The sequence below is a fragment of the Oryzias melastigma genome, linkage group LG3 (genome assembly GCF_002922805.2).
Source record: "Oryzias melastigma strain HK-1 linkage group LG3, ASM292280v2, whole genome shotgun sequence".
Lineage (NCBI taxonomy): Eukaryota > Metazoa > Chordata > Actinopteri > Beloniformes > Adrianichthyidae > Oryzias > Oryzias melastigma.
The window spans coordinates 8,150,246-8,175,553 of record NC_050514.1 but is presented as its reverse complement, the minus strand read 5'-3'; the positions used below and the strand labels follow the sequence as shown (position 1 = coordinate 8,175,553).

The 25,308-nt window shown below is 42.4% G+C and overlaps 1 protein-coding gene across 2 annotated transcripts in view; it reads right to left on the bottom strand.

Annotated features, from left to right (window-relative positions):
- LOC112160641 (SH3 and multiple ankyrin repeat domains protein 2) overlaps positions 1–25,308 on the bottom strand; it is a 531,836-nt gene that overhangs the window by 94,455 nt on the left and 412,073 nt on the right. For both annotated transcript variants that reach the window (XM_036217187.1, XM_036217185.1), the window contains one exon: positions 17,525–17,649. In XM_036217187.1, coding sequence (XP_036073080.1) covers positions 17,525–17,649 — 125 coding nt within the window. The remainder of the gene's footprint in view (positions 1–17,524; positions 17,650–25,308) is intronic.

Genomic DNA, 25,308 nt, shown 5'->3' with positions numbered 1-25,308 from the left:
GATGTGGTACCTACACCGTAAACCGTGTAATACGGACGCATGAGTTTTTTTGTAGCGCGGCTGGCTTGACCTGAGCGAACAGCGGCTCACTTGACCGCAGTGGTTTTGGGGCCGTATCGAAACAGACATTTTTCGCAAAACTGTAATGGAAACACTTTTTTCGAAATAGATGCGCCTCTTTGTCTGTCTTGAGCGCAGCACGCGGGCGGCAGGAGAGATCTAACAGCTTCACAGCTTCATCTGCAGCTAAGCTTCTGCAGCTTGGAGTCTGAAGATGCTGAAGTCTCGTTTGAGGAAAAGCATGAGTGCAGGGACAGAAACTTAAATAGATCTTGTAGTGTTTTAAACAGAAAAAGGTCCAGCAGCTTACTTGCTCTAATGGTTATTTTTTAAAGAACCGCTGAACAGGTTTCTCACCTGAGACTGTCAATAGACTCTGGGCGGCACGTACTCTGCAGACAGAGCTGTGACGTCACCGCAATGCTCCTTTTTTAGTGATTCAAATAAAAAAATACTTGTTCTCATTCATCGCTGTGTTTTTAATGACTTATCGTGTGAGTTGGCTTGTGCTTTATCGCAAAATGATGATTTAATGGAAACAATGTCATTTCCAATCATTGTTTTTTTCAAAATTCCTAGAATTTAGATAAAGCTTTGCACAAATGTGTAATGGAAACGCAGCTAGTACTGACGTGTATGCATTAATTGTCATAAAAAGTGACGTTTAAAAACGAAAATCACCGGTTATAAGTATTTCACACACACAAAAGGCTATTTATATATGTAACATCAAAACTTTTGCTCTATTTATAAAAACAAAAACAAACTTTGAACACAAAAAAATGCTAAAACATGTAGTTTCTGATTACATTTACATCTACAATCTACAAAAACTGAGAGAAAAGTTTGTCCTAATGTCCTAATTAAATGTTCTAATTAAATCATAAATAAAACAGTTAAAACCAAACTTAAAATTATTTTTGTTTTAATTGTTTTATTGAAGCTAACTCTTGGAACATTTAATTACATAAAATAATAATTGTTATCTGTAAAACGTGGCGCTACCGTGCTTTTCCTGGTGATTTATGATCCCTTTTGCTTGCCGTACTATTGTCCCCTGACTAAGTCCCTGTTACAGAGCAGCAGGAGAAAGCTTCCTGGGTGATTCTCTGAACCCAGAAATGGAAACATGTACCAATGCTTTAATCAGCTCTTCAGATCAAATAAACCTGATATCTATCGATCCGCGTCCTTCATTATGAAGTCGAGAAAAGTTTTTGATGGAAGCTCCTCCCAGCTTCAGGTGAATAGACTTCACGATAACAAGCAGCTACTTTAGGGCTTGTTAAAACGAAGAGGATTTACATGAATTTGACGAGAATTCCATTCGGTGTGAACGGACAATTGATTTTAACTAGGAATGTCCCGATCAGGTTTTTTTGGGCCCGATCCGATTCTGAGTCATTTGATTTATGTATCTGCCGATACCGAGTCCCGATCCGATACTTTTATAAGACATTTAAAACATGAATAAATTGAAGAAACAGATTAGTGTTGTCCCTTATTTATATTTCATTAACCTTCTTTTATCATTAAAAACTTAAATAAAACACTTCTGTGAAGTAGCTTTAATAAACAAGTAAAAATACATCAAATATAAACTAGGAAAAAAATACTATTTCCTTGTTATATGAGTAATAATTAGTCATGTGATAAAGTTTAGTGACTTTAGCTTTAACATCTTTAGAGCTATTGAACATTTTGGACCAAATATGATTCATGTCCTCAATTTAAATTCTTTAAAATAAATTATGATTTTGTTTTAGCATAAAATTTGATGTTGAGGTCATGACTAGCTGATATCATTATTAGTTTTAATTAGTTTTAGTTTTTTTTTTTCTTTTAAGATTATGTCATTCTTTTTTAAGCTCTTAAGACATCACAATTTCGGTTTTATTACCACAGTAGTTCATTTTCTTAAATGTCTGTCTGCCGGCATATTCATGGCGTGAGCTCCGCTGGACACGTCGCTGCATCAAGCTGCAGCCAGAGAACGCGGCGGCAGTAACAGACTGTCAAACTATCCACAGTGTATCCCGCTTTTCTCAGTCTTTAAGGTTTCAAAAAACAAAAGTTCATTGGAAATGATAAATCTCAGCTTTGAGCTCTTTTTTCCCCCTCTTGCTTCTTTTTTTCCCCATTTTCTCCATATAAATTAATGAGAACGGCATGTAACTTCCCGACAGCACAAACCAGAGCAGGAGGAGCTCTGACGTCGTCGTCGTGCGCCCTTGGGACGCTCCAGACCTCCAACAGATTTTTGAGACACTTTTTGTGCGGCAGAATGTGACAACGAAAAAGCAATGTCAGTTGAGTTTGTCACTTTGATTCTGTCACAGAATGAGCGGAGTTGAAGAAGAAAATGAAGAGAAAAATATTGCAGGTACATTTTGAAAAGGAAAAAGCATTTCTGTTAATCCATTTTAATTTTCAAATTTGATATTTTTGATTGAATTTTGGTACAAATTTACCAGAGAACTTTTTGAAAATGAAATATCAAATGCCATTTTCTTTTTAATTTTAATTAAGTTACAGAATGTGCGGAGTTGAAGAAGAAAATAAAAAAACTGTTTTGAGAATTGCTTTTTCATTTCATTTAAGAGACAAGTAATGCAGTTACATTGTGAAAATGAAATAGCATTTCCAGTATTGACTTTTATTTTTATTGTTGAGTCAAAAATGCTTCCATAACAAAGAGCTTCACAATGAAAGAAACAGAAATGGTCTTTTTCTGTTGAAATGCCTTTAGAGCAGGGGCGGAGCTACAGGGTGGCAAGGGGAGGGGGGGCAGCTGGTTTTACTCAAAATGCACCAAAATTCCATCTGCAATCCTCCACTCCTGGTCATTAACTTTCAGTAGGAAAGTTAGGAACCTTCTTCAAGCGTTAGTTTCCCGTAGGACGGTCAGAGGCGGAGCTCCATCCACCATCTATTGTTTACAAAGACCAAAGTGTCATTTTTGGCTGACAGTTTCGCAAAAATCTTCCAATCTAAGGTAAGTTTTGCAAAGATAAAATATGTAAATACTTAATGAATACTTATTTCACTAACACAAAGCAGTAGAGCACTTATGAAGAATATTTTTAAGATATTTGATGATTTGGGTTTGCCGTGACTGCAGGCTACAAAAGTAAAAAATAAAAAGAAGAAAAATCTCCGTCGTAAATGCCTCATCTAAACGTTCAATCAACACTCGCGCCTCTTTCCCTTAGAACTGCTCTTCCACAGATGATTTATAGTCATGTTAGTATCATTGTGCTGGGATGGATGGGATTTCTGACCATTACTGTTCTATAAATGAACAAAGCTTCATTCTGTAGAAAGCAGAACGTGGACTGCGGCGCTCCACCTGAGGACAGGTGTGTCTGTGGGGGGAGGGATGAAACTCCCCCTCCCGGACCAGCAGATGATCACTAAATCATGTTTGTTTGTGATCTTTATGAATGTAATGGAGTGAAAACGGTCATATAATGAATGAAAAACCCCAGAACTGTTGATTTACGACACTGAGCGACAGTGTGATTTACGACAGTGAGAGTACGTTTTACCGCAGCTGTATGAAGTGTCTGGAGGACTGAAGCCTGTTAATAAAGTGTTCTGCTTTCAACCAACAATATATCGCCACTCGTCATTCTACAAAAACAGCGTTTACAAAAGACAGACGATGTTAGAAATAAGTTTTCTTTAGGTTTTATCATCGTAGCTGCATTCTGCCTCTGCTTTGCTCCGTGCGCGTGAGTGCGTCGCCGCGTGTGCCAGCTGACAGGAGAAGGCTTTCCCTTGGATGTTCATTGTGCGTTGATGGACCAAGTGAGTTTCTGTTACTGTTAATATTCTGATAAGTTAGTAATGTTAGTAAATTGCAAAACATATAAATGCACGAACCAATGATCATCTGAGGACTAGACTGAGTGAGATCATCCATAGAAGATGGTTTACTTCCAGCTGTGACAAAATTAGGTCAATTCAGCCACCATTTTTACTTTATAGGGATGCAACCATGTTGAGGCCAGACGTCAGTAATTGGTCCAAATTGGTCTATAAGCTTTCTATGGAAACCTCCCTCACCAATCAGGAGTGAGCTTGTTGGAAGACCACACCCCTACCAAATTCAGACAGGCTGCATGAAATCTGTCAAATGTTTTCTACTTGAACGTTGGGGCCAGTAGGCTCCAACTACTTTTGTTGAGGCGTCGGATAAGTCAGTTTATAACTTGAACTGTAGTGAGGGCATTTGGGTAGGAAGTGATGTTGTGGCGAACAGCAAGAAAGGGGGAAGCTTTAGGAGGACGGACTTGTATGCAGCCGGAGGGCATGAGCTACTGTTATGAGTGAATAAAGCTACAGTTGGAAAGCTACGAGAGACTCCATAATCCTTGGTCACGGCACACATAATACTACATGGTGTCAGAAGTGAAGAAGCCCGTCTCAGGGAAGATCAGAGGACAACATCTGCAAAAATCTGCAGTTTTTTAGCGCTAGCCGGGAGAAGCTAGCCAAGGCTATCAAGCTAACGGCGCGAACTACGTGAGTCCGGGGAACGGAAAAAGAAGATGGATTCCCTGTTTTCGATCAACCCACCTGAAAATTTTAACTTCGGTGACTACTCCTCATGGCCCAATTGGATCCGCCGTTTCGAAAGGTTTCGTGTTGCAGCAGGACTGGATGCCAAGGACGAAAAGTACCAAGTTAACTCCTTAGTGTACGCAATGGGCGATAAAGCAGATGATATTCTGAGCACGCTCGGGTTGAGTAACGATGAACAGAAAAAATACAAGAGTGTAAAAGAAGCCTTTGATAAACACTTTATTGGAAAACAAAATGTCATTTATGAGAGAGCACGTTTTAACAAAAGAAGCCAAGAACCAGGGGAGTCAGCTGAGTCCTTCATAGCTGCAGTCTACAAGTTAGCAGAAAACTGCCAGTACGGGCCACTGCAGGATGAAATGATAAGAGATAGGCTGGTGGTGGGAACACAGTACCAAAGTCTGTCAGAAAAGCTGCAGATGGATAGTGGATTAACACTGGAAAAGGCAGTGCAAGAAATAAGACAGCATGAAGAGATAAAGAAACAACAGCCTGTTGTGAGAGAAACAAATATCAAGGACGTGAAGGAAGCAAATGTGGATGCTTTAAAGTTTAAGAAAAAGACATTCAAAGAATATCAGGCACGAAAAACGTTCAACACAAACAGTCAGAGTGAAAATCAAAAAGGATACAAGAACTGTGGGCGCTGTGGCAAGTCACCTGCACACTCCAAAAACACCTGTGGAGCAAGTGACGCCATATGCAGGAAATGTCAGAAAAAGGGACATTTTGCAGCGGTGTGCAGATCGAGCAGAATCGGAGCAGTCGTTGAAGATGATGACAACACACTGTTTCTGGGAGCAGTTTCGGCTGGAACACATCCCAATAATTGGAAAAAAACTGTTGAAGTGAATGGCAAAAATGTAATTTTCAAACTGGATACAGGAGCGGATGTGACTGTAATACCAGCTGCCACCTACTCAAAAGATCTACACGGCCAGCTCGCCAAAGCAGAAAAAGCCCTGCGTGGTCCTGGTGGAGAAGCCCTGAAAGTAAAAGGTCAGTTTAACGCAGTGATGAAATACAAAGACAGAACAACAACACAGCCAGTGTATGTCATACAGAGACTGTCCACCCCTCTGCTGGGCTTTCCAGCCATCTCAGCATTAGGTCTGCTTCACCTCGTAGACAGCGTTAAAGAACTTGAGGATGACATGAAAAAATCGTACCCCAAAGTGTTCACAGGACTGGGACTCTTAAAGGGGGAGTACAAGATAAAACTCAAAGAAGGTGCCAAACCCTATGCATTGTCGCTGCCTCGACGAGTTCCACTGCCCTTATATGACAAAGTGAAAGCAGAGTTGGAGAGAATGGAGAAAATGGGAGTGATCGAAGCTATTGAGGAACCAACAGAGTGGTGCGCTGGGATGGTGGTTGCCCCTAAACCGAATGAAAAGGTCAGGATCTGTTCAGACATGACTCACCTAAACGAATATGTTTGCAGAGAGCGCCACATACTGCCAGCTGTGGATGAGACGTTGGCCAAGTTCGCAGGAGCAACAGTCTTCACAAAACTGGATGCTACAGCGGGGTTTTGGCAAGTACCTCTACACCCTGAGTCAGTCCCTTTAACCACATTCATCACCCCGTTTGGACGGTACTGTTACAAGAGATTGCCGTTCGGAATATCATCCGCACCTGAACACTTTCAAAAGAGACTGACCCAAATGCTGTCAGGTCTGGACGGAACTGTGTGTCACGCAGATGACATACTAGTGTTCGGGTCCACTCGGGAACAGCACGATCAAAGACTGCACCGAGTGTTGGAGCGTCTTCAGCAGGAAGGGTTGACTCTCAACAATGATAAGTGCCAGTTTGCAGTGGAAAAAGTCATGTTTCTTGGTCACATTGTCTCAGCACAGGGGATTGAAGCAGACCCAGGGAAAATCCGAGCGATCAAGGAGATGCCTACACCAAAAGATGCTGCTGATGTGAAAAGATTTGTGGGAATGGTGAACTATGTTGGAAAGTTCTCCCCACGTGTCGCTGAACTCACACAGCCGTTAAGAGAGCTCCTCAAGGCAGACACCAACTGGGAGTGGGGAACAGCACAACAGCGTGCATTTGATGAGCTACGCAAGGAACTGAGCTCACCAGCAGTTCTCGCCCAGTATTGCCTAAACAGAGAGACCAAAATTGCAGCAGATGCATCCTCTTTTGGATTAGGAGGAGTCTTGTCCCAGAAGCAACCAACGGGTGAATGGCGTCCTGTGGCCTTCATTTCACGCAGCATGACAAATGCAGAGCGCAGATATGCACAAATCGAAAAGGAGGCACTCGCTCTGACCTGGGCTTGTGAGCGGTTTCAGTCTTACCTGGTAGGGATGGACTTTTTGATCCAAACTGATCATAAGCCTCTGATTTCCTTACTTGGCAGCAGAGCTCTTGATGACTTACCAGCTCGTATTCTGAGATTTAGGTTGCGACTACTCCGTTTCACATACAGAATCGAGCACGTTCCAGGAAAGAATTTAATTACTGCAGATGCATTGTCCAGAGCACCCATCCAAGCTCCGCCCACAATCCAGGATAAGCAGTTGGAAGAAGATGTTTGTGTCTCTGTTAACCAGATTTTGCAGCAGTTACCAGCATCTGAAAGCAAACTAGCACAAATCAGAAAGGCGCAGGAAATGGACATTACATGCCAAAAACTGAAAAACTTAGTACAAACAGGATGGCCTACCAGCAGGAAAGCACTTCCACCTGAGCTTCAAGTGTACTGGCAGTACCATCAAGACCTGCTCATTGCAGATGGATTATTAATGAAAAGTGAAAGACTTGTCATTCCAGTCAACATGCAGGAGGAAATGCTGAAAATGGTGCATGAAGGTCACCAAGGTATGACAAAATGCATTGCCAGAGCACAACAGTCCATTTGGTGGCCAGGTTTGACCAAGCAAATCAAATCCAAAGTTGAAAACTGCACAGTGTGCGCACGGGAGGTTCATGTTGCACCGGAGCCTCTCATGACAACACAACTCCCTAGCAGGCCATGGCAGCGCGTAGCAGCTGATCTCTTCCAGTGGAATCGTGCCATGTACCTGTTAGTTGTGGATTATTTTTCCCGATACATCGAAGTTGCAAACCTTACCTCTACTACTGCAGTCCCAGTAGTAAACAAACTAAAGGCCATTTTTGCGCGGCACGGAGTTCCTGAAACCCTTGTAACAGATAACGGACCTCAGTTTTCAGCAGCTGAATTTGCAGCATTTGCAAAAGACTATGATTTCAGCCACGTGACCACGAGTCCCCACTACCCTCAAAGCAACGGGGAAGCAGAGAGGGCTGTGAAGACTATCAAGGCTCTTCTGAAGAAGGGGGAAGATCCGCACAAGGCTCTCATGGCATACAGAGCCACACCATTGGCGCATGGCTCCTCACCTGCACAGCTGCTGATGGGTCGTAACATCAGGACACCATTGCCCGTCAGTGAAGAGAAACTTCAACCAAAGTGGCCGAATCTTCTACATTTCCGGAGCAAGGACCAGGACCAGAAACAGAAACAAGCCTCCTGGTTCAACAAAAGACACAAAGCTCAAACAAAACAAGAGCTCAGACCGGGGCAACAGGTCTGGGTGAAGAACACCAACAGCCCGGGAACGGTTAGCAGTTCAGCCAACACCCCACGTTCCTATGTCATTGACATGCCATCTGGACGCTTCAGGAGAAACAGATCTCACATCAGAGTGATTCCTGAGGGCCCAACGGTTACACGATCGGCGCGGGTTGTTCGCACATCGCAGAGACTGGACTTATAAAAACTGTTCATCTTAGGAAACTGTGGTTCACAGGGCACAATAATCCCTGCACAGTTTTGGGGACACAGATTGTCACCCTTAGACATGTTAATTTCTGTTGTACTGAAAAAAAAAAAAAAGGAGATGTAAAAGAAGGCAAAATAGATTGTTAAGTATTGTTAAAAAGTTTTATAATGTTTACCAAAGAAAGATTGTGCAGCATTGTTGATAACTGCTGTAATGTTTATCGAAGAAATTGTTTACTATTAATGAATCCAAGCTTCAATAGTTTACAGTTAAACTGTTCTGTGATGAATAAAAAGAAACAGACTCTTAGCTAAAAGGAGGGAGATGTAGTGAGAGCACTTGGGTAGGAACTGATGTTGTGCCGAACAGCAAGAAAGGGGGAAGCTTTAGGAGGACGGACTTGTATGCAGCCGGAGGGCATGAGCCATTGTTATGAGTGAATAAAGCTACAGTTGGAAAGCTACGAGAGACTCCATAATCCTTGGTCACGGCACACATAATACTACAGAACAACTTGAACAACAGAAAACCTTTCATGAAAAAAAAAACGATTATTAAGAAGATGTAAAGAAAAAGGTAAACGAGCAGGAATGGTTATTCTGACCGATAGAATGACTGAGTAGCAGCTGTTTATTTCTCTAGAAGACTATGGGATTTTGGTTTCTTGGAGCCTGCAGCTATTTCCTCTTTGGAATGCACGTGGGGGGGGTCACTCTGTCCAGTTTTCATATACAGTCAGTGGTAACAACACAACATATTAGTGCAGTTTAAAAAAGGCTCAATCAGCACTCCATAACCTGCTTCATGTGAGGCTTGCTGCAGCAGAAGATCACCTGAATCAGAAGTCCACTAATACCTAACGAGAGTGAGTCTTTTTTAGGTTTTGAGGAACCACTTTTGATTAAAGCCCTACCCTGCTGTGGATTAAAGTGTTTATTTTGATCTGAATTACCACGGTTCTTTGGAAAGTGAAATTTGAGTTTTCTTTTTCTTTTTACATTTTTGATTTTGTATTGTGTCTTTCCTACATGAAAATAAATGTTTGAGTATTGAATATCCCCCAGCTTGTGTTTGAAAACCTTTGTAGATCAGATTTCTACAAAAATCCATGTGTCATCCCAAGCACAGATCACAGAGATGTAAACAGAGGCAGATCATTGTTAGCACTCACACATCACCAGCGGATGCAGCGGCCCCAGCCATCATCATGCATGATGCACACATGCAAACTGCTGTGAGGCAATGTCAGATGTAAAAGCAGACAGTGATCTGCTTTAGTTCCACAACACAAAGATATCATGTTAAATCCCACTTCTGAAGAAAAGACAGGTTAGTTGTTGAGGTTCCTGCCTCTGGACATGCAAAGAGAAATCTCAATATTTCCCTTTGAAAGCGCCAAAGAGCAGCATGCGAGCATCTGACCCTCTGGTCAGACAAGTGGAGAACCGGCTGTATGGTCAGGCATTAGTGGGTCAAGGGTAACGCCTGTAATCCCAGCAGGAAAACAGAGACTGAATGTGGACGGTCGTGGACATTTTAATAAACTGTGTTACGGCAGGATAAACTCAATTATTCCTCTACAGCAGAATCATTGGAACGTCAGGCTGCAAGCTGGCTTCAAACCTAAAGACCAGGGGTCAGATGGTCAGCTTCCTTCTAGTTCCATGTAATGTCAGGAAAAGCCTCATCACTGATCAATGGCAACATCATGCAGTAACATGAAAGTGTTTGGTTTGTGTCTGGACGCTTTCTCTCTTCAGACTGCACCAGGGATCGTTTCTTTTTCAGACATTTAATGTCTGACTCATCTTTATCAGGAATGAATTTGACCCTTTGTACCCTCACTGAAGAGCACAGCCTCCTAACGCTTTGTTAAAATAGTAATACAAACAAACTTGGAAACATATTTTCATCCTTCCTGGAAGGATGTGGTATTAATGTATTTTCCCACATCCCAACTGCTTGACTTTCCAATTCCTGAAAACATCCAATCCTGGCCTTCCAGTTATCACTGGGACCCCCCTCGCCTCCACCACCACCACCACAGCAGGAGCTCCGGGTTTTTCTCTGTCCAGTCAGAGAGCAGAGAAATGCTGACCTTTCCTCGTGAAAGCGTTTGGGGTAGAGATGGTGAGGACTGCCTGTTCCTGCTCAGTGCACAGCTAACAGACATGTGCTGGGTTACAGTCCTGAGAGAGAAGCACACACCTGAGGGCAAAGGGAGGCAGATGCATCTGCATGCTACGGCGGTCACACATGTCTCTCTCAGTCAAAGTTGTTTGTTATATAAGAGAGTAAGTGCTCTCCTGCCAGTAGCAGCGCTGAAAAACACATATTCTGGAGCACGGCGCAAAAGATGCTTTGATCAGACTTGATCTTAAGTCTCTGCAGAGATTTTATCATTGAAAATAAATAAGAACTGTCACTTCTTTACCAGAGACAAAAAGGTAAATGTTTGTTTGAAGAGATATCGACGTTTTGCTGCAACTTTTTGGCTTCACTTTCAAGACTTTTTACAGACTTTTTTTTCCTCAAGATTGGGTCTTTAAAAACACATTTACACCAGGACCTGCAGACTAGACAGCTAAACAGAACAGTATAAAGTGTGCAGCACAAACCCACCTAAATGCACGTGAGCGTCGGCATGCAGAGCTGCACTTGGATATCAAAGATTGATGCTCAAATGGGCTTTAAATCATGAATGGATGCATTTTGCCTGCGTACAATGCATGGCAACGGAGGATGGGGGGGGGGGGGGTTCTTCCAGGCATGCAAACACATGTTAAACACACGCATTTGCAGAACCTGAAGCATCTTCATAAAAATGGAGTTCCTGAATCCGTTAGACTCACAGGTTTATCATTTCATCCCTTGTACATTCCACATTCATTTACTAGCTTGGTTTGGAAACACAGGGAACTTGTAGTAAGAAAAGTGCAAATTCTAGCACTAAATCTAACCAAAAGGAAACAAATCAAACATTTATGTCTTTATATTATCTTCTAGGATCAGGATGAGTTTTCCTAACCCAATAAAATGAGTCTTTAACTTCCCATCTTTCACTTTCTACGAATGTTTTGTCTCACTGTCCATCAGCTGACCATTGTTCAGTGGGTCCTGCCGCCCCCGCCCCTGTTTCCTGACCTGCAAGGCGATGAAACCTGACCACTCCAGTTCAGCTGTCAGAAAACATGCCAGGATATCTTCACTGCAGATCTGCTCAGCAGCTGAATTCTGCTGGTCATCTGCTCACAATGGAAAGAGATTATGTATTTGAGCTGAGAGGCTGCCATGGCAACCACATCACCGCAGTATCATGACTACTACGGAGCCGGAGGAACAGCTGCAGCAGCGACCACGCTCTCAGTTTCTGTGATCTTTGCGTTTATTTAGAGCAGCACAAGCTGCTGAATGTTTGTCATCGGGAAAAAAACATTTCAACTGAGACTTTCATTCACCAGCATTCTCTGCAGTCAAAGGTCTTTTTAGTGAGTTTAGAGCATCTTCAGACTCAGACTGGGATAAGCCGTCCCTGTGACCCCATGCAGGACTGTGGGGTTACATCTAGGAAATGACTTCTGCATCCTGAATCCTCCCCTGACATTGTTGCATCTATTAGTACAGATAACGGCACTTACGAGCAACAAACATCCCCCTGTGCGTCATGTGATCTCAGCAAAGTTCAAAACAGATTGGCAGCAGAGGGATCCATTACTGCAGGGTGACAGGTACGGTGATGCAACGCGACGAGAGCAGCTGGCTCCACTTCAAACCCAGACTGGGTGGCAACGAGATCGGCTGTTTGGCCACAGAGTCTGCATCATCTCATTCTGCAGGATGCCATGAAGAGCTTCCGCTGAGTTTCAGGCATTCATCTCCTTCAGAGAGTCTGATGAATGCCCACGCCTCGTATCCCGACAAACACCCATCAGTTCTTGCGGGTTTTGCTGGCACAGCCGCCACAACTGCCTCAGTGATGGTGGGGATGCATGCTGATGTCAGCAGAGTGTCTACAAAGAAGGGGAAGTATCCGTCACAGCTGCTAAAAAAATGTTTGGTGTGTCTGTACGGCTGCAGTGACCTTGAACACATCAGCACACCTGCTGCAAACATCCACATGCCGCTCATGGAGGTGCTTGAGATCTCACACATGGAAAAAAAAACAGCTCTTTAAAAAACAAACAAGTTTTATTAGCTTTAAATGAGAAAATCTTCAAATCTCCACATTGATGCATCTCTGACTGAAAGACAAACTTGGACTGCTGGGCATCACGGAGGGTGGGGCCGCTCACATCATTAAAAGAAGCAGCTGCAGATGCAGAACAGGCTGCAGGCTGTGGAGCTGCGATCTCTTCAACCTCCACCAACAGTTTGATGCGTTTGTAAAAAGATCCATCCCACCATGCAAGAGCAGCTTTGGACACGGCCCTGAGGAGACTGAGGAGGTCCTGGGTTTGCTGAAATAGCACAGAAGATCTGCAGACACAGGCTGCTCTCTCATTTGATGCTCCATTTAGCAGAAACACACAATAAAGCAATCCCCAGTGCACACAAACGCACAGCCGTTACAAAGTCATATAGAAAGAAGGAAAAAAAAACAGGGCCCAAAATAGACAACGTGATTTTCCTCAGACCAATGTAGCAGCTGTGATGTGATCTGTATTAGACCCCCCCAACAGCCTGCAGCACACCACTGTTAATGTAATACTTGGGAAGCACACGCAATAACGAGAGAGAAATCACAGCAAAGATTACTTCCAGTTATTTTAGGACAGAAATCTTTATTGGAAGATAAGAGATGGAAGCTGCTCTGACAAAGCCTCCTTCTGCTGCGGCTCCAGAAGGAAAGAAGGAGACAAATATCTGCTTTTTCAATCAGGCTTAAGGGACGGCTTGACTTTTTAAACTGACAGTGCTGCGACCTGATCGCATGGAGAGCCAGTGGTATTCATGACGACTGTCTTTCATGTTCTTCACAGCACCAAAAAAAAGCTGAAAACCTAAACCTGCCCCCCACTCTGACCACGATCTTCAGCCACGGTGCCAGCCCCAACCTGGTACTCCCCAAAGATGGTATGTCCCAACAATGATAGCATGTCTGAATCAAATTATCTAACTTTTAATTCGATATATTTATGAAGGTGACTTGTTGGGGGGAAAAAAATCAGTAGAAAGGTTTTGTATTTTTGTTAAGTTCATTAAAATGTCCAATATGTTCTATGATATTGCTAATGGACTGATTTATTTTGGGGAAAGTTCTGGGATTGATTAATTATGACTTCATCCAGCACCAGGGGAAGTCGCAGCATTTCTCCTCATTGTAATAACACGCAGAAATCCCTCTCGTGATTCTCTCTCCCCTGTTCACCAGCTAACAGTGAGCCGGGACATCCCACATCTGTTTCCACTACTTCTTTGTTTCTGCTTGTTTGGATTAAAAAATGGAGGGATTATTAACCTCTGGGCTAACTTTTTGAAATAATACCTAAAAATACTCAGTAAGTCAGTGAGGAATGTTGCCAGATTGAGCTGTTTTCCAGCCCTTTTGGACTCATTTACACAGGTAAAATTTGTTTTGGGCAGGAGGACATCATTTGGGGTTGCTTCAGTACGTGGTTTTATCTCCTTATCATGTGACATCAGACAAAATAGTGACATAGCCGACTGCTGCCACGATTATTCAATTAGTCGCGACTACGTCGACTATTAAAATAGTCGACAACTATTTTGGTCGTCGAAGCGTCGTTTTTTTTTTTCTTTTTTTCCTTGTTTTGATCTCAAAACTACGGTGCGCGCTTTCTAATTCCGGGTCTGCCGTTCTCTTCACACATGCGCAGTGGTGCTAATGGGTAGGCTGGAGATAACCCATCAGATCTGCAGCAGATCCGTGTCTACAGTACCTCTCTGTCTGCATAATGAACGTTTCATTATCCGCGCTCTTTGAACCAAACGCCACGAGGACGGCGCGGGTTATGAGTTTACACTGGAAATGAACCGCTCGTCCAAGGCTTCATTCATATTCCGCGCCGGGATCACGTCGTCCGGTTCGAAGAGCGGATTATAAAACATTCACCGCGCAGACAGAGAGGCTGTGTGTCGGTACGGATCTGCTGCAGTTATGCAACGATTTAAAACTACGAATCCCAGAAGTGAAGTAGCTCACCTAAAAGTCCAGAGCTAAGTTTACAAGTGTAGCATTACATTATCTGCATTAAGCTACAATTAAATGTAACTTAAAGTCACAAAAATGACAACAAGCAGCAAAGTAACCACAACATTAAAGAAGTAACACAGATTTAAGAGCGGTCCACCAAACTGAAAAATATGATGTAATTTCGTTCTGTGCATGTGCAGTGGATGTAGTTAGTGAAAGAATGAAAGAACTGATGTACATTCTAACATCCCCTGCTTTTCTTCCTTTTTGAAAATATACATTTCCCCACTTTTTTAAAGATGTAATGTCTTAAAGCTCTTTGTTTATCTGAGCATCCTGAGGTTTTTTATGTTTAGGAATATCTTCAGTTCAAAGATGTTATTAGTGTTTTGCTTTAATAAATGGGCCTCAGTGAGCAAATATTTTGAGAGTGTTTATATCTGCTAATAGCTTTTGAAATACTTTATAAATGTTTTATTAAATATATGTATTAAAGCTTTAAAAAATACTTGAGGGCTTTTATTACATTTCTGTAGTTGATTCAGATTGCCTCATTTGATTTAAGACTCTTCTAAATGCCAGAAACAAATTAAGGAGAAAACCTGCATGATTCATTAAAGACTCAATAAACTATTGTCTTTATTTTTAGTTAGCATATAGCTTAAACACTTCAAGTTTAAAGCCAATTATGGTCAAGATGTGTGTTTTACATCCAGTCGCCGCACGAACCAATTAGTCGACTAATCGAAAAAATAATCTGAGATTAGTCGACTATTGAAATAATCGTTTGTGGCAGCCCTAGCCGACTGTGTGCAAAGCTACTTCCCGTTTACAAGTTTAGGCCAGCTAAGCAGAAGCGAACACTTTTACGTAAAGTATAAAATGTAACTTAGCCAATTGTAATGGAAACTTGAACAATATTTGTTTCATAAATGTCCTTCCTAACTGTATTTGTTTTCTTCTCTTAGATTGTTCACAAATCAAAGTACAAATGTCAGTATTCCTCCTGCAGAATGCTCCACAGCTGCTTCCCTAAAATCCTCTGGATGATATTAAACGTGTCGTGGATTATTACTCTCTGACAACTATGTCTCTCTAAATCTTGAAAATGTTTTCATCACGTTTTCTGCAATAAAACAACAGTAACGTCCTGAAATCTGGAACACAAATATATTTTTCCTTGATGGGGTAAAGTAGCAAATAAAACAAAATTCAAAAACTGACCACAGACAGCAGCAGTCTGTTCACACTAAATGTAAAAAACTCCTAATATCAACGTATTCATTTAATCTGTCTTTAATCCCATAATAATACCATAACATCTTCATCTACATACCGTAAAACTTCATTTTAAACATTATGTGATCAAATTTGAATGCTTTTCAAAAAAATTTCACACTGGTTGTTTTATGACATAATTACCTTCTATTACCATATTCTTTTCTCTTTAAACACCCCTCTGGTACCTGTCTTCTGTACCCCCCCCCCCCACCCCATTTCTTCTTTTACCGTTCGGTCCAACAAAACAGGGGGGGGGGGACATAAACATAATCAATATAAATAAAGTTTAGCATGAAATTCAACAGGAGTTTATACTCAATTAACTCCTGTTGTGACAGTAAAATCTGCCCAACATAAGAAGCTCTCAGCCCACATCTGTTGGCTCAGCTGTTGGACAGGACAAGTTAAAAAAAAAAAAAAAAGAAGAAGAAGATTTTCACAAGTCTATGCTTAACCCAAGTTTATTTCCAGCCATGGAATAAAATCACTTATGTATTTGTATTATGTATTAGTGAATGCTAAATTAATTTGGAGCTGAGGTGGTTTGATGCATATTTGCATCCATAGGCTTCAAAAGGGTTAAACAGCTTCTGAATACTTACTTCAAACCCAAGAAATTACTAAATTCATTCAGCAAGGGATGACACCCTAATTTGAATTAATCCACAAAAACCATCATCCAGATTAAACACAATGAAAGTCTGACTCTAAACCCAAAGCTCTGACGACATAAACAGCTGACATCTTCTTCCCATTTCCACTTCCTGTGTGGATATTCCTCTCTTTAGGACACAATAATCTGTAGAATTATATTCCAGAGAGGATTATTGGAAATCTGGAAGATTCTCACTGTGAGCTCCTCAGACGTTGGAGTCACAGCTCAGATATGTTTGCGAAGAGACAAATTAGCATCCCCTCCTGTGGATGTCATGAAACCTCACAGAACATAATTGGATTAATAGTCTGAGGAGATAATTTCCCCCCACAGAGACAAAGGGCAAAGACCAAGAGAGTAGTAAGGGAGGTGGGGAGATTTAGAGCAACAGTCATAGAAAACAAAAACTTCTAAAAATGGTTTTCTGTTTGTTTAGTTTCAAACCTTGTTTAGTTTCCATCAGAAGCTCCGGCTCTGTTTTCGGTTCATTTAAACTCAGGACTTCTCCTCAGACTGCAGACAGTCCAGCTTCCTTCATCAGGAATATCTATGAATAATTCCCTCATCCAAACATCTCATCTTCGTTCTGCTGCAGGTCTCCACCGGTCTAGATCTCATCCCAGCTCTCTTTAGGAAAAGAACTCACATGACACCAGACTCACCGCCGGGAGCTCTGAATCCGATCAAAAACAAATGTTGACAAATATTCAGGCTTGAGAAAAAGTGTCACTACTTAAGAAGTGACGGGAGAATTATTGGCCAAGCAGCAAAGGTAAGCTCCTCCCCATCTCCGCCAAACGGAGCATAAAGACTGGAAGATTCCCAGCCTGCTTCCAGGTTCTGTCCCGACCCACACAGCACACCATCCGCAGCCCTCAGCTGCTGCACCCATGCACGAGCACGCTCCAAAACCTCATTCAGATACACTTTTCAAAACAGCTGCAGGGATGCAAAGCTTCAAATTTACATCAGCAGCACACCGTCATCGTGATCGCTTCAGGAGGAAGAGGAAACAGCTCCCACCTCAATGAGGAAGTCCCCCGTCCGGAGCCCCGCCTGCCAGGCCACTCCCCCCTCATCAACCGACTCCAGGTACTGCAACGCCGGGAAGGCCGGCGTGGGGGTAAACTCCTCGATGGGTGTATCCGCTGTGCAGCAGAGGGTTAGGAGAGAGGGGGGGTCTGAGGTCAGTTCATGAATTCTTTGATCATTTCAACAAAAATACTAAAACAATTCAAAAATAAATTCAGTTTACAGTCAAAAAGACTTCCTTTTATTCCAATATTCACTCGTGAGAGGTAAGTGACAGGAAGGAGAGACTCATCCATCCTTCCATCCATCCATCTGTCCAGCCAGCCAGCAATCCATACATTTGTCTGTCCATCCATTCATCCATCCATCCATCCAGCCAGCCAGCAATCCATCCATCCATCCGTCCAGCCAGCCAGCAATCCATCTGTCCATCCGTCCAGCCAGCCAGCAATCCATTCATCCATCCGTCTGTCCAGCCAGCCAGCAATCCATCCGTCCATCCATTCATCCATCCATCCATTCATCCATCCATCCGTCCCTCCATCCATCCATCCATCCATCCATCCATCATTCATCCATCCATCCATCCATCCATCATTCATCCATCCATCTGTCCAGCCAACCAGCAATCCATCCGTCCGTCCGTCCATCCATCCATCCATCCATCCATCCATCCATCCATCCATCCATCCGTCCAGCCAGCCAGCAATCCATCCGTCCATCCGTCTATCCATCCATCCATTCATTCATCCGTCCATCCATCCATTCATCCATCCAGCCAGACAGCAATCCATCCATCCGTCAGTCCATCCATCCATCATCCATACATCTGTCCAGCCTGCCAGCAATCCATCCGTCCTTTCATCCATCCATTATCCATCCAGCCAGCCAGCAATCTATCCGTCCATCCGTCTATCCATCCATCCATTCATTCATCCGTCCATCCATCCATTCATCCATCCAGCCAGCCAGCAATCCATCCGTCCATCCGTCTATCCATCCATCCATTCATTCATCCGTCCATCCATCCATTCATCCATCCAGCCAGACAGCAATCCATCCATCCGTCAGTCCATCAATCCATCATCCATACATCTGTCCAGCCTGCCAGCAATCCATCCGTCCTTTCATCCATCCATTATCCATCCAGCCACCCAGCAATATATCCGTCCATCCGTCTATCCATCCATCCATTCATTCATCCGTCCATCCATCCATTCATCCATCCAGCCAGACAGCAATCCATCCGTCCATCCGTCTATCCATCCATCCATTCATTCATCCGTCCATCCATCCATTCATCCATCCAGCCAGACAGCAATCCATCCATCCGTCAGTCCATCCATCCATCATCCATACATCTGTCCAGCCTGCCAGCAATCCATCCGTCCTTTCATCCATCCATTATCCATCCAGCCAGCCAGCAATATATCCGTCCGTCCATCCATCATCCATCCATCCATCTGTCCAGCCAGCCAGCAATCCATCCATCCATCTGTCCAGCCAGCCAGCAATCCATCCATCCATATCATCTGCATACTTCAGGAGGGTCAGGCCTTCTGTGTCGCAGGAGATGCTGTTTGTGTACACAGAAAAAAGAATTGGGGACAATACACAGCCCTGGGGAAGTCCCGTTTTCAAAATCATTTGGCTGGACCTAACATTGTTCATCACCACATTCTGTGGCCTGTCAGATAAAAACTCTCTGATCCATAAAATCAGTCTTTTATGAACCTGTAGTAAAGAAAGATGTTCCGGTAGTGTATTATTGTTTACAGTGTTAAAAGCAGATGAGAAGTCCATGAATAAAATCCTTGTGTTTGGGAGCTTGGAGTCCTGTTGTTTGGTGACTCTGTCCAGGAGTGTGAGGCTGACATCCTCCGTACTGCGTGCAGCTCTGTACGCAAACTGGAGAGGGTCGAATTTTTCAGTCAGTTCAAACCTCAATTCATCAACAATAACCCTTTCCATACATTTGCAAAAGATTGAGGTCAGGGCAATTGGTCTGTAATCCTGCAGGTCCTTGGTCCTGGTTTGTTTGGGGAGAGGGATGATGGTTGTCTCCTTCCACCGTCTAGGAACTGTACCCTGATTCAGGTGTTGTTGGAACAGTCTGGTAAATACTCCAGCGAGCTGATTTGAACATTCTTTAAGTATCCTGCCTGTGTGGGTTCACTCTACGCAGGATAGAGGTCACCAGGTTCTCGTTGACGATGATGGGACCGGCAGATGAGCTGTAGGTGTCTGGGTTCCAGGTGGGTTTTGTACTAGTATTGTTGAAGCGAGTAAAGTGAGTGTTAAGCTCCTCAGCAAGGGTGGCGGGATCTGAACAGTCCACATTTGGGATTTTGGTCTTTCGGCCCATCATTAAGTTCAGACCCTGCCATGCCTCCCGGAGATTCCCAGATGTTAATTTCTTTTCCACTGTATCTTTGTATCTTTTTTTTGCCAGTGCAGCCTGCTTTCGGAATTCTTTCCATCCATCCATCTGTCCAGCCAGCCAGCAATCCATCCATCCGTTTGTCCATCCATCCATCATCCATCCATCCGTCCAGCCAGCCAGCAATCCATCCGTCCGTCCGTCCATCCATCCATCCATCCATCCATCCATCCATCCATCCATCCATCCATCCATCCATCCGTCCGTCCATCCATCCATCCATCCATTCATCCATTCGTCCATCCAGCCAGCCAGCAATCCATCCATCCATTATCCATCCGTCCGTCCATCCATCCATCCATCCATTCATCCATTCGTCCATCCAGCCATTATCCATCCATCTGTCCAGCCAGCAATCCATCCATCCATCCAGCCAGCCAGCAATCCATCCGTCCGTCCGTCCATCCATCCATCCATTCATTCATCCATCATCCATCCATCCATCCAGCCAGCCAGCAATATATCCGTCCATCCATCACAACCTTTATACCATTGCAACTGGCTGTGTTAAAAATAGCTATTCCAGTCAATATTTACTACAATATATGACAATAAATCCTATATTTTCTATTTCTTAAAAGCATTGTTTGTAGAAAACACAAACATTGCTCTTTACTTTTAATCAAACTTCTTTCCTTGTTCAGCTTAAATAAAAACATTAATTTAGATGAAATAACTGGATTATTAATTGGTTTGTGAGCTGAATTGAACTGTAAACTCCATCCATCTGTTTTCCACACAGATACAGGCAGACAGTGTTGATGGAGCCTGTCCCAGTCACTGGAGGGATCTGGTGGGGTTCAGCCTGGACGGGTCACCAGTCCATCACACAAACAAACAACCACACAGTCACACCGAAGGCACAGTTAGTATCACCTGTCCATCTACGAAGCATGTTTGTGGACTGTGGGGGAAGCTGGAGAAAATCCACACAGAACGGACCAGCTGGGATTTGAACCAGGGCCTTTTCGAACCACTGTGCAGCCCTGAAGTGTAGACTTCTGAATCCAAATGGATTGCTTTTATGTGTTTATATAAGCAAACAAAACATTTTCTACTGCAGCTTTACACTAAGAGCTGCAGCGGTCAAACTGCGCTGTGATTCTGCTGGTGCATACTGGAGGCAGCAGCTGCTGGATTTCACTGCTGGAGAACAAAAAGTCCCACTTTCACCTGTTTCCTTTGCTCTGCACATTAAGATTTTCTCGTTTACACGATTCACAATAGCTCCACCCACATCTTAGCTCAGGTAGCTTGTTTTCAGAGAAAATCAAGTCAGATATTATTTGACGAATCAAACAGCTGCTGCTTTCCTTGTAGACTTCGGGCATTCGTTTCTTTTCAGTCTCTCAGAGTTGCACTCAAACTCTCAAAACCAAAGAACTTCCCAGAATGGAAGAACTTTGTTGATGTGCTGATTAGGGCTGCCACGATTATTCAATTAGTCGCGACTACGTCGACTATTAAAATAGTCGACAACTATTTAGGTCGTCGACGCGTCGTTTTTTGCTTGTTTTTTCCTTGTTTTGATCTCAAAACTACAGTGCGCGCTTTCTAATGCCAGGTCTGCCGTTCTCTTCACACATTAGCAGTGGTGCTAATCTGGTTAGCAGTGATGTTAATGGGTAGGCTGGAGTATCAACAACAATACAACAACACGCTAATGGAACTTGAAAATGTGGGAAACATAAGAAAAATAAAAGAGGAAAATTGTCCAATGTAATTTCTTTAAGGCAGAACTTGTGTTCCATGAGATCACTTTGGCGGTGCATGAAGATGAAGCATGTTGTGACTAAGTTTGATCACGCTGAACAGAGAGCTTCGTCTAGCTATGCTAACATCAGCGCTAACACAGCTAGCTCTGCCGCGGCGGTTTTCCAGGTTTAAATGGATCCTGTTCGGCTGTCATTACTGCGCTGTTTGGAGATAATCCATCAGAACTGCAGCAGATCCGTGTCTACAGTACCTCTCTGTCTGCATAATGAATGTTTAGACTGGAAATGAACTGCTCGTCCAAGGCTTCATTCATATTCCGCGCCGGGATCACGTCATTCAGTTCAAAGAGCGGATTATGAGACATTCATCACGCAGACAGAGAAGCTGCGTGTCGGTACGGATCTGCTGCAGAGTTGTGGAGCAATGTGCGAGTCCCAGAATGGAAGTAACTCACCTAAAAGTCCAGAGATAAGTTTACAAGTGTAGCATTACATTATCTGCATTAAGCTACAATTAAATGTAACTTAAAGTCACAAAAATGACAACAAGCAGCAAAGTAACCACAACATTAAAGAAGTAGCACAGATTTAAGAGCGGTCCACCAAACTGAAAAATATGATGTAATTTCGTTCTGTGCATGTGCAGTGGATGTAGTTAGTGAAAGAATGAAAGAACTGATGTACATTCTAACATCCTCTGCTTTTCTCCCTTTTTGAAAATATACATTTACACTTTTTTAAAGATGGAATGTCTTAAAGCTCTTTGTTTATCTGAGCATCCTGAGGTTTTTTATGTTTAGGAATATCTTCAGTTCAAAGATGTTATTAGTGTTTTGCTTTAATAAATGGGCCTCAGTGAGCAAATATTTTGAGAGTGTTTATATCTGCTAATAGCTTTTGAAATACTTTATAAATGTTTTATTAAATATATGTTTAAAAGCTTTAAAAAATACCTCCAGGCTTTTATTAAGTTTTCTGTAGTTGATTCAGATTGCCTCATTTGATTTAAGTCTTGTTTTAACGCTAGAAACAAATTAAGGAGAAAACCTGCATGATTCATTAAAGACTCAATAAACTATTGTCTTTATTTTTAATTAGCATATAGCTTAAACACTTCAAGTTTAAAGCTATTTATGGTTAAGATGTGTGTTTTACATCCAGTCGCCGCACGAACCGATTAGTCGACTAATCGAAAAAATAATCTGAGATTAGTCGACTATTGAAATAATCGTTTGTGGCAGCCCTAGTGCTGATGGAGATGTTTGCTCCTGATGCTGGTCAAAGGTCTGAGACAAACAGAGGGATGTGTGGTGGTTGTGTCCCTCACACACGTGGTGGAAGTGTTCAACAGCTGGGAGGAAACTCTTGACTGCTGTTTGATCCAGTGAGTGTAAACTACAGAGTTACAGCGGCTTCTTCTGGACCGCTTCAGAAACACAGCTGCAAATATTTGATTATGATCCTGCACACCCGCTTTACTCAACATCTTATTTTATGAAGAATAAACTGCACCACTGGTTTGTAATCTGCAAGGACTTGAACTCAACTTTCTTTATTAAACACTAGCTAAAAGAGTTGTGCATTCATTTTTAATGTTACTTTAAAATAATGATAAAAACATACACAACAGGTAAAAAAAAAACATTTAAAACTAATTTTCCAAAGCCACTATTTTTGTTTTCTTACGGAACTCTGAACATTTGCCCTGCTTATCGCTGCTAAAGTCAACAGAGAGCAGGTTATCTGCAGTTTGACAACACAAAACTCTCAGAGGGGATCATCTTCGGACTATCAGCTGCTGCTTTCTTTTTGAAAATAAAAGATACATTTTTATCAGAAAAATGAAAGGAAAGACAGTCAGGAATTTTGTCGTCTTCATCAGGCCCAGCTGCAGGGTACAGCAATGAGACGGGCCTACATGAAGATCCTGAAGAAATCTGGTCTGTCTATCTGACTGTAAGTTTTGGAGTTTGATGTGGGGTTTAAAGACAATAAAAATCATGTTCTGGGGAGCTTTTAGCATTTTCTTTTGGCATTTTTTGATGATGAAGGACATACTAATTTGAGAATAAAACAGTATTTCTGAGTTTTTCTATATTCAAATGGTGATGATCAGGAGCAGATGACAACCAGAGGTTTGAAAAAGCTCAGGTTTGTGATGGAATAACTGAGCGGGCCAAAGTGTCCTTGCTCTGCTCCATTCTGATGCATTCAGTGTCAGACAAACAGATCCATGAACGTCTTTATTTTCCTGTTCTGAGCTGGAATCTGGATCTAAACTGTACAGCTGGATAGAAAGGATATTCACTGTTTTTGTTGCACAGCTAATGTTATGTTTGTTTGTGAGGGCTGTAACCTTTAGGGAGAGAGTGTAAACAAAGGGATGATGGGATATCATTGTAGGGTTGCTCCACACACACAACTCAGAGGTGAATTTCTAATTAACTCCTGCCACTCTGCAGAAACTACGTCTTAAAAGATGACAGGTTTTTAGACTAAAATCATAATTAAACACTGGGAATGCTTTTACAATAGATCAACATATAGCTGGAGTGGGACTGTTTTCAGACTTCATAGCTGTTAGCTAAATTTGCTCCAGCCGTGTGTTAGCTGAGCATTTACTTCTCTTTGCCGCTCTTTCGCCAGTATGTCCGTATGTTTTTGTCCCACAGCAGCAGAATAATCCTTTCAGACCATGTTTGGTTTACTGTCTTGAGACTTGGATGTGTAAAGCAGAACTAATGTGTGTGAGATGTTTTCTCTGTATGTTTACTCACTGAGATTATTGCTCGGGGATCCGACTGTCTTTGTTAAGGTGGAATTTCTTATTTCAGCATTAAAGCTGAGTTTCTTACAGCGAGTTTGGCAAGCTGACTGACAGAGTCATTGTTATGGAAATGGAACAAAGTTCATTAAGGGTTAAAAGAAGAGGCAAAGGAATTTACACCATAGCCCCCTTAAGAGTCACAGATCCTTCAGAAGTTCATCATGTTCAGATCTTTAGCTTTATTTAAGCCGAAACCGTTCTGTTTGAGGTTTTCAAACAGCTGTCTGAGTTCTACAGTCCACAGCGTTTTGTTTTTGTGCTTCTGAATCTTAAAATGACCATGAATACAAACTGCACCTGCCTGACTAAAAGTAATTTATCAGTCAGAGCTCTGAAGCTGCTGTACCTAATTTAAAATAGATTTCAATCTGTCACACATTGTCCAACACTTAAACCCAAAGATATGCTGCCATTCCATATGGTAAAAATTCATTTAAAAAGCCTTTAAACTGAACTGCTCCTTAATCACCAACTTAAATAAAAAAGAGATGCTGCAGCAGCTGTAGCAGTTAGCAGGACATCCCAAACTAACAGCAGAGCAGTCGGGCAAACGATAGGGCAAGAAAATATCCCCAGAGATATAAGAAAATAGTCTCAAGCAGGCTACAATTTCAATATTGGAATAAAAGCTGCCAGTAAAGTTCCAGCATCCACAGATTATTGGGATGAAAATGGATGCGGGTCTGAATTATTGCATCTCATTGACAGAAAGAAAGTTAAACGGTTTGATAAATAAATATTGGGATCAGAACATAAACAGTATTAACTGTACTATCACACCCCTGCCCCCCAC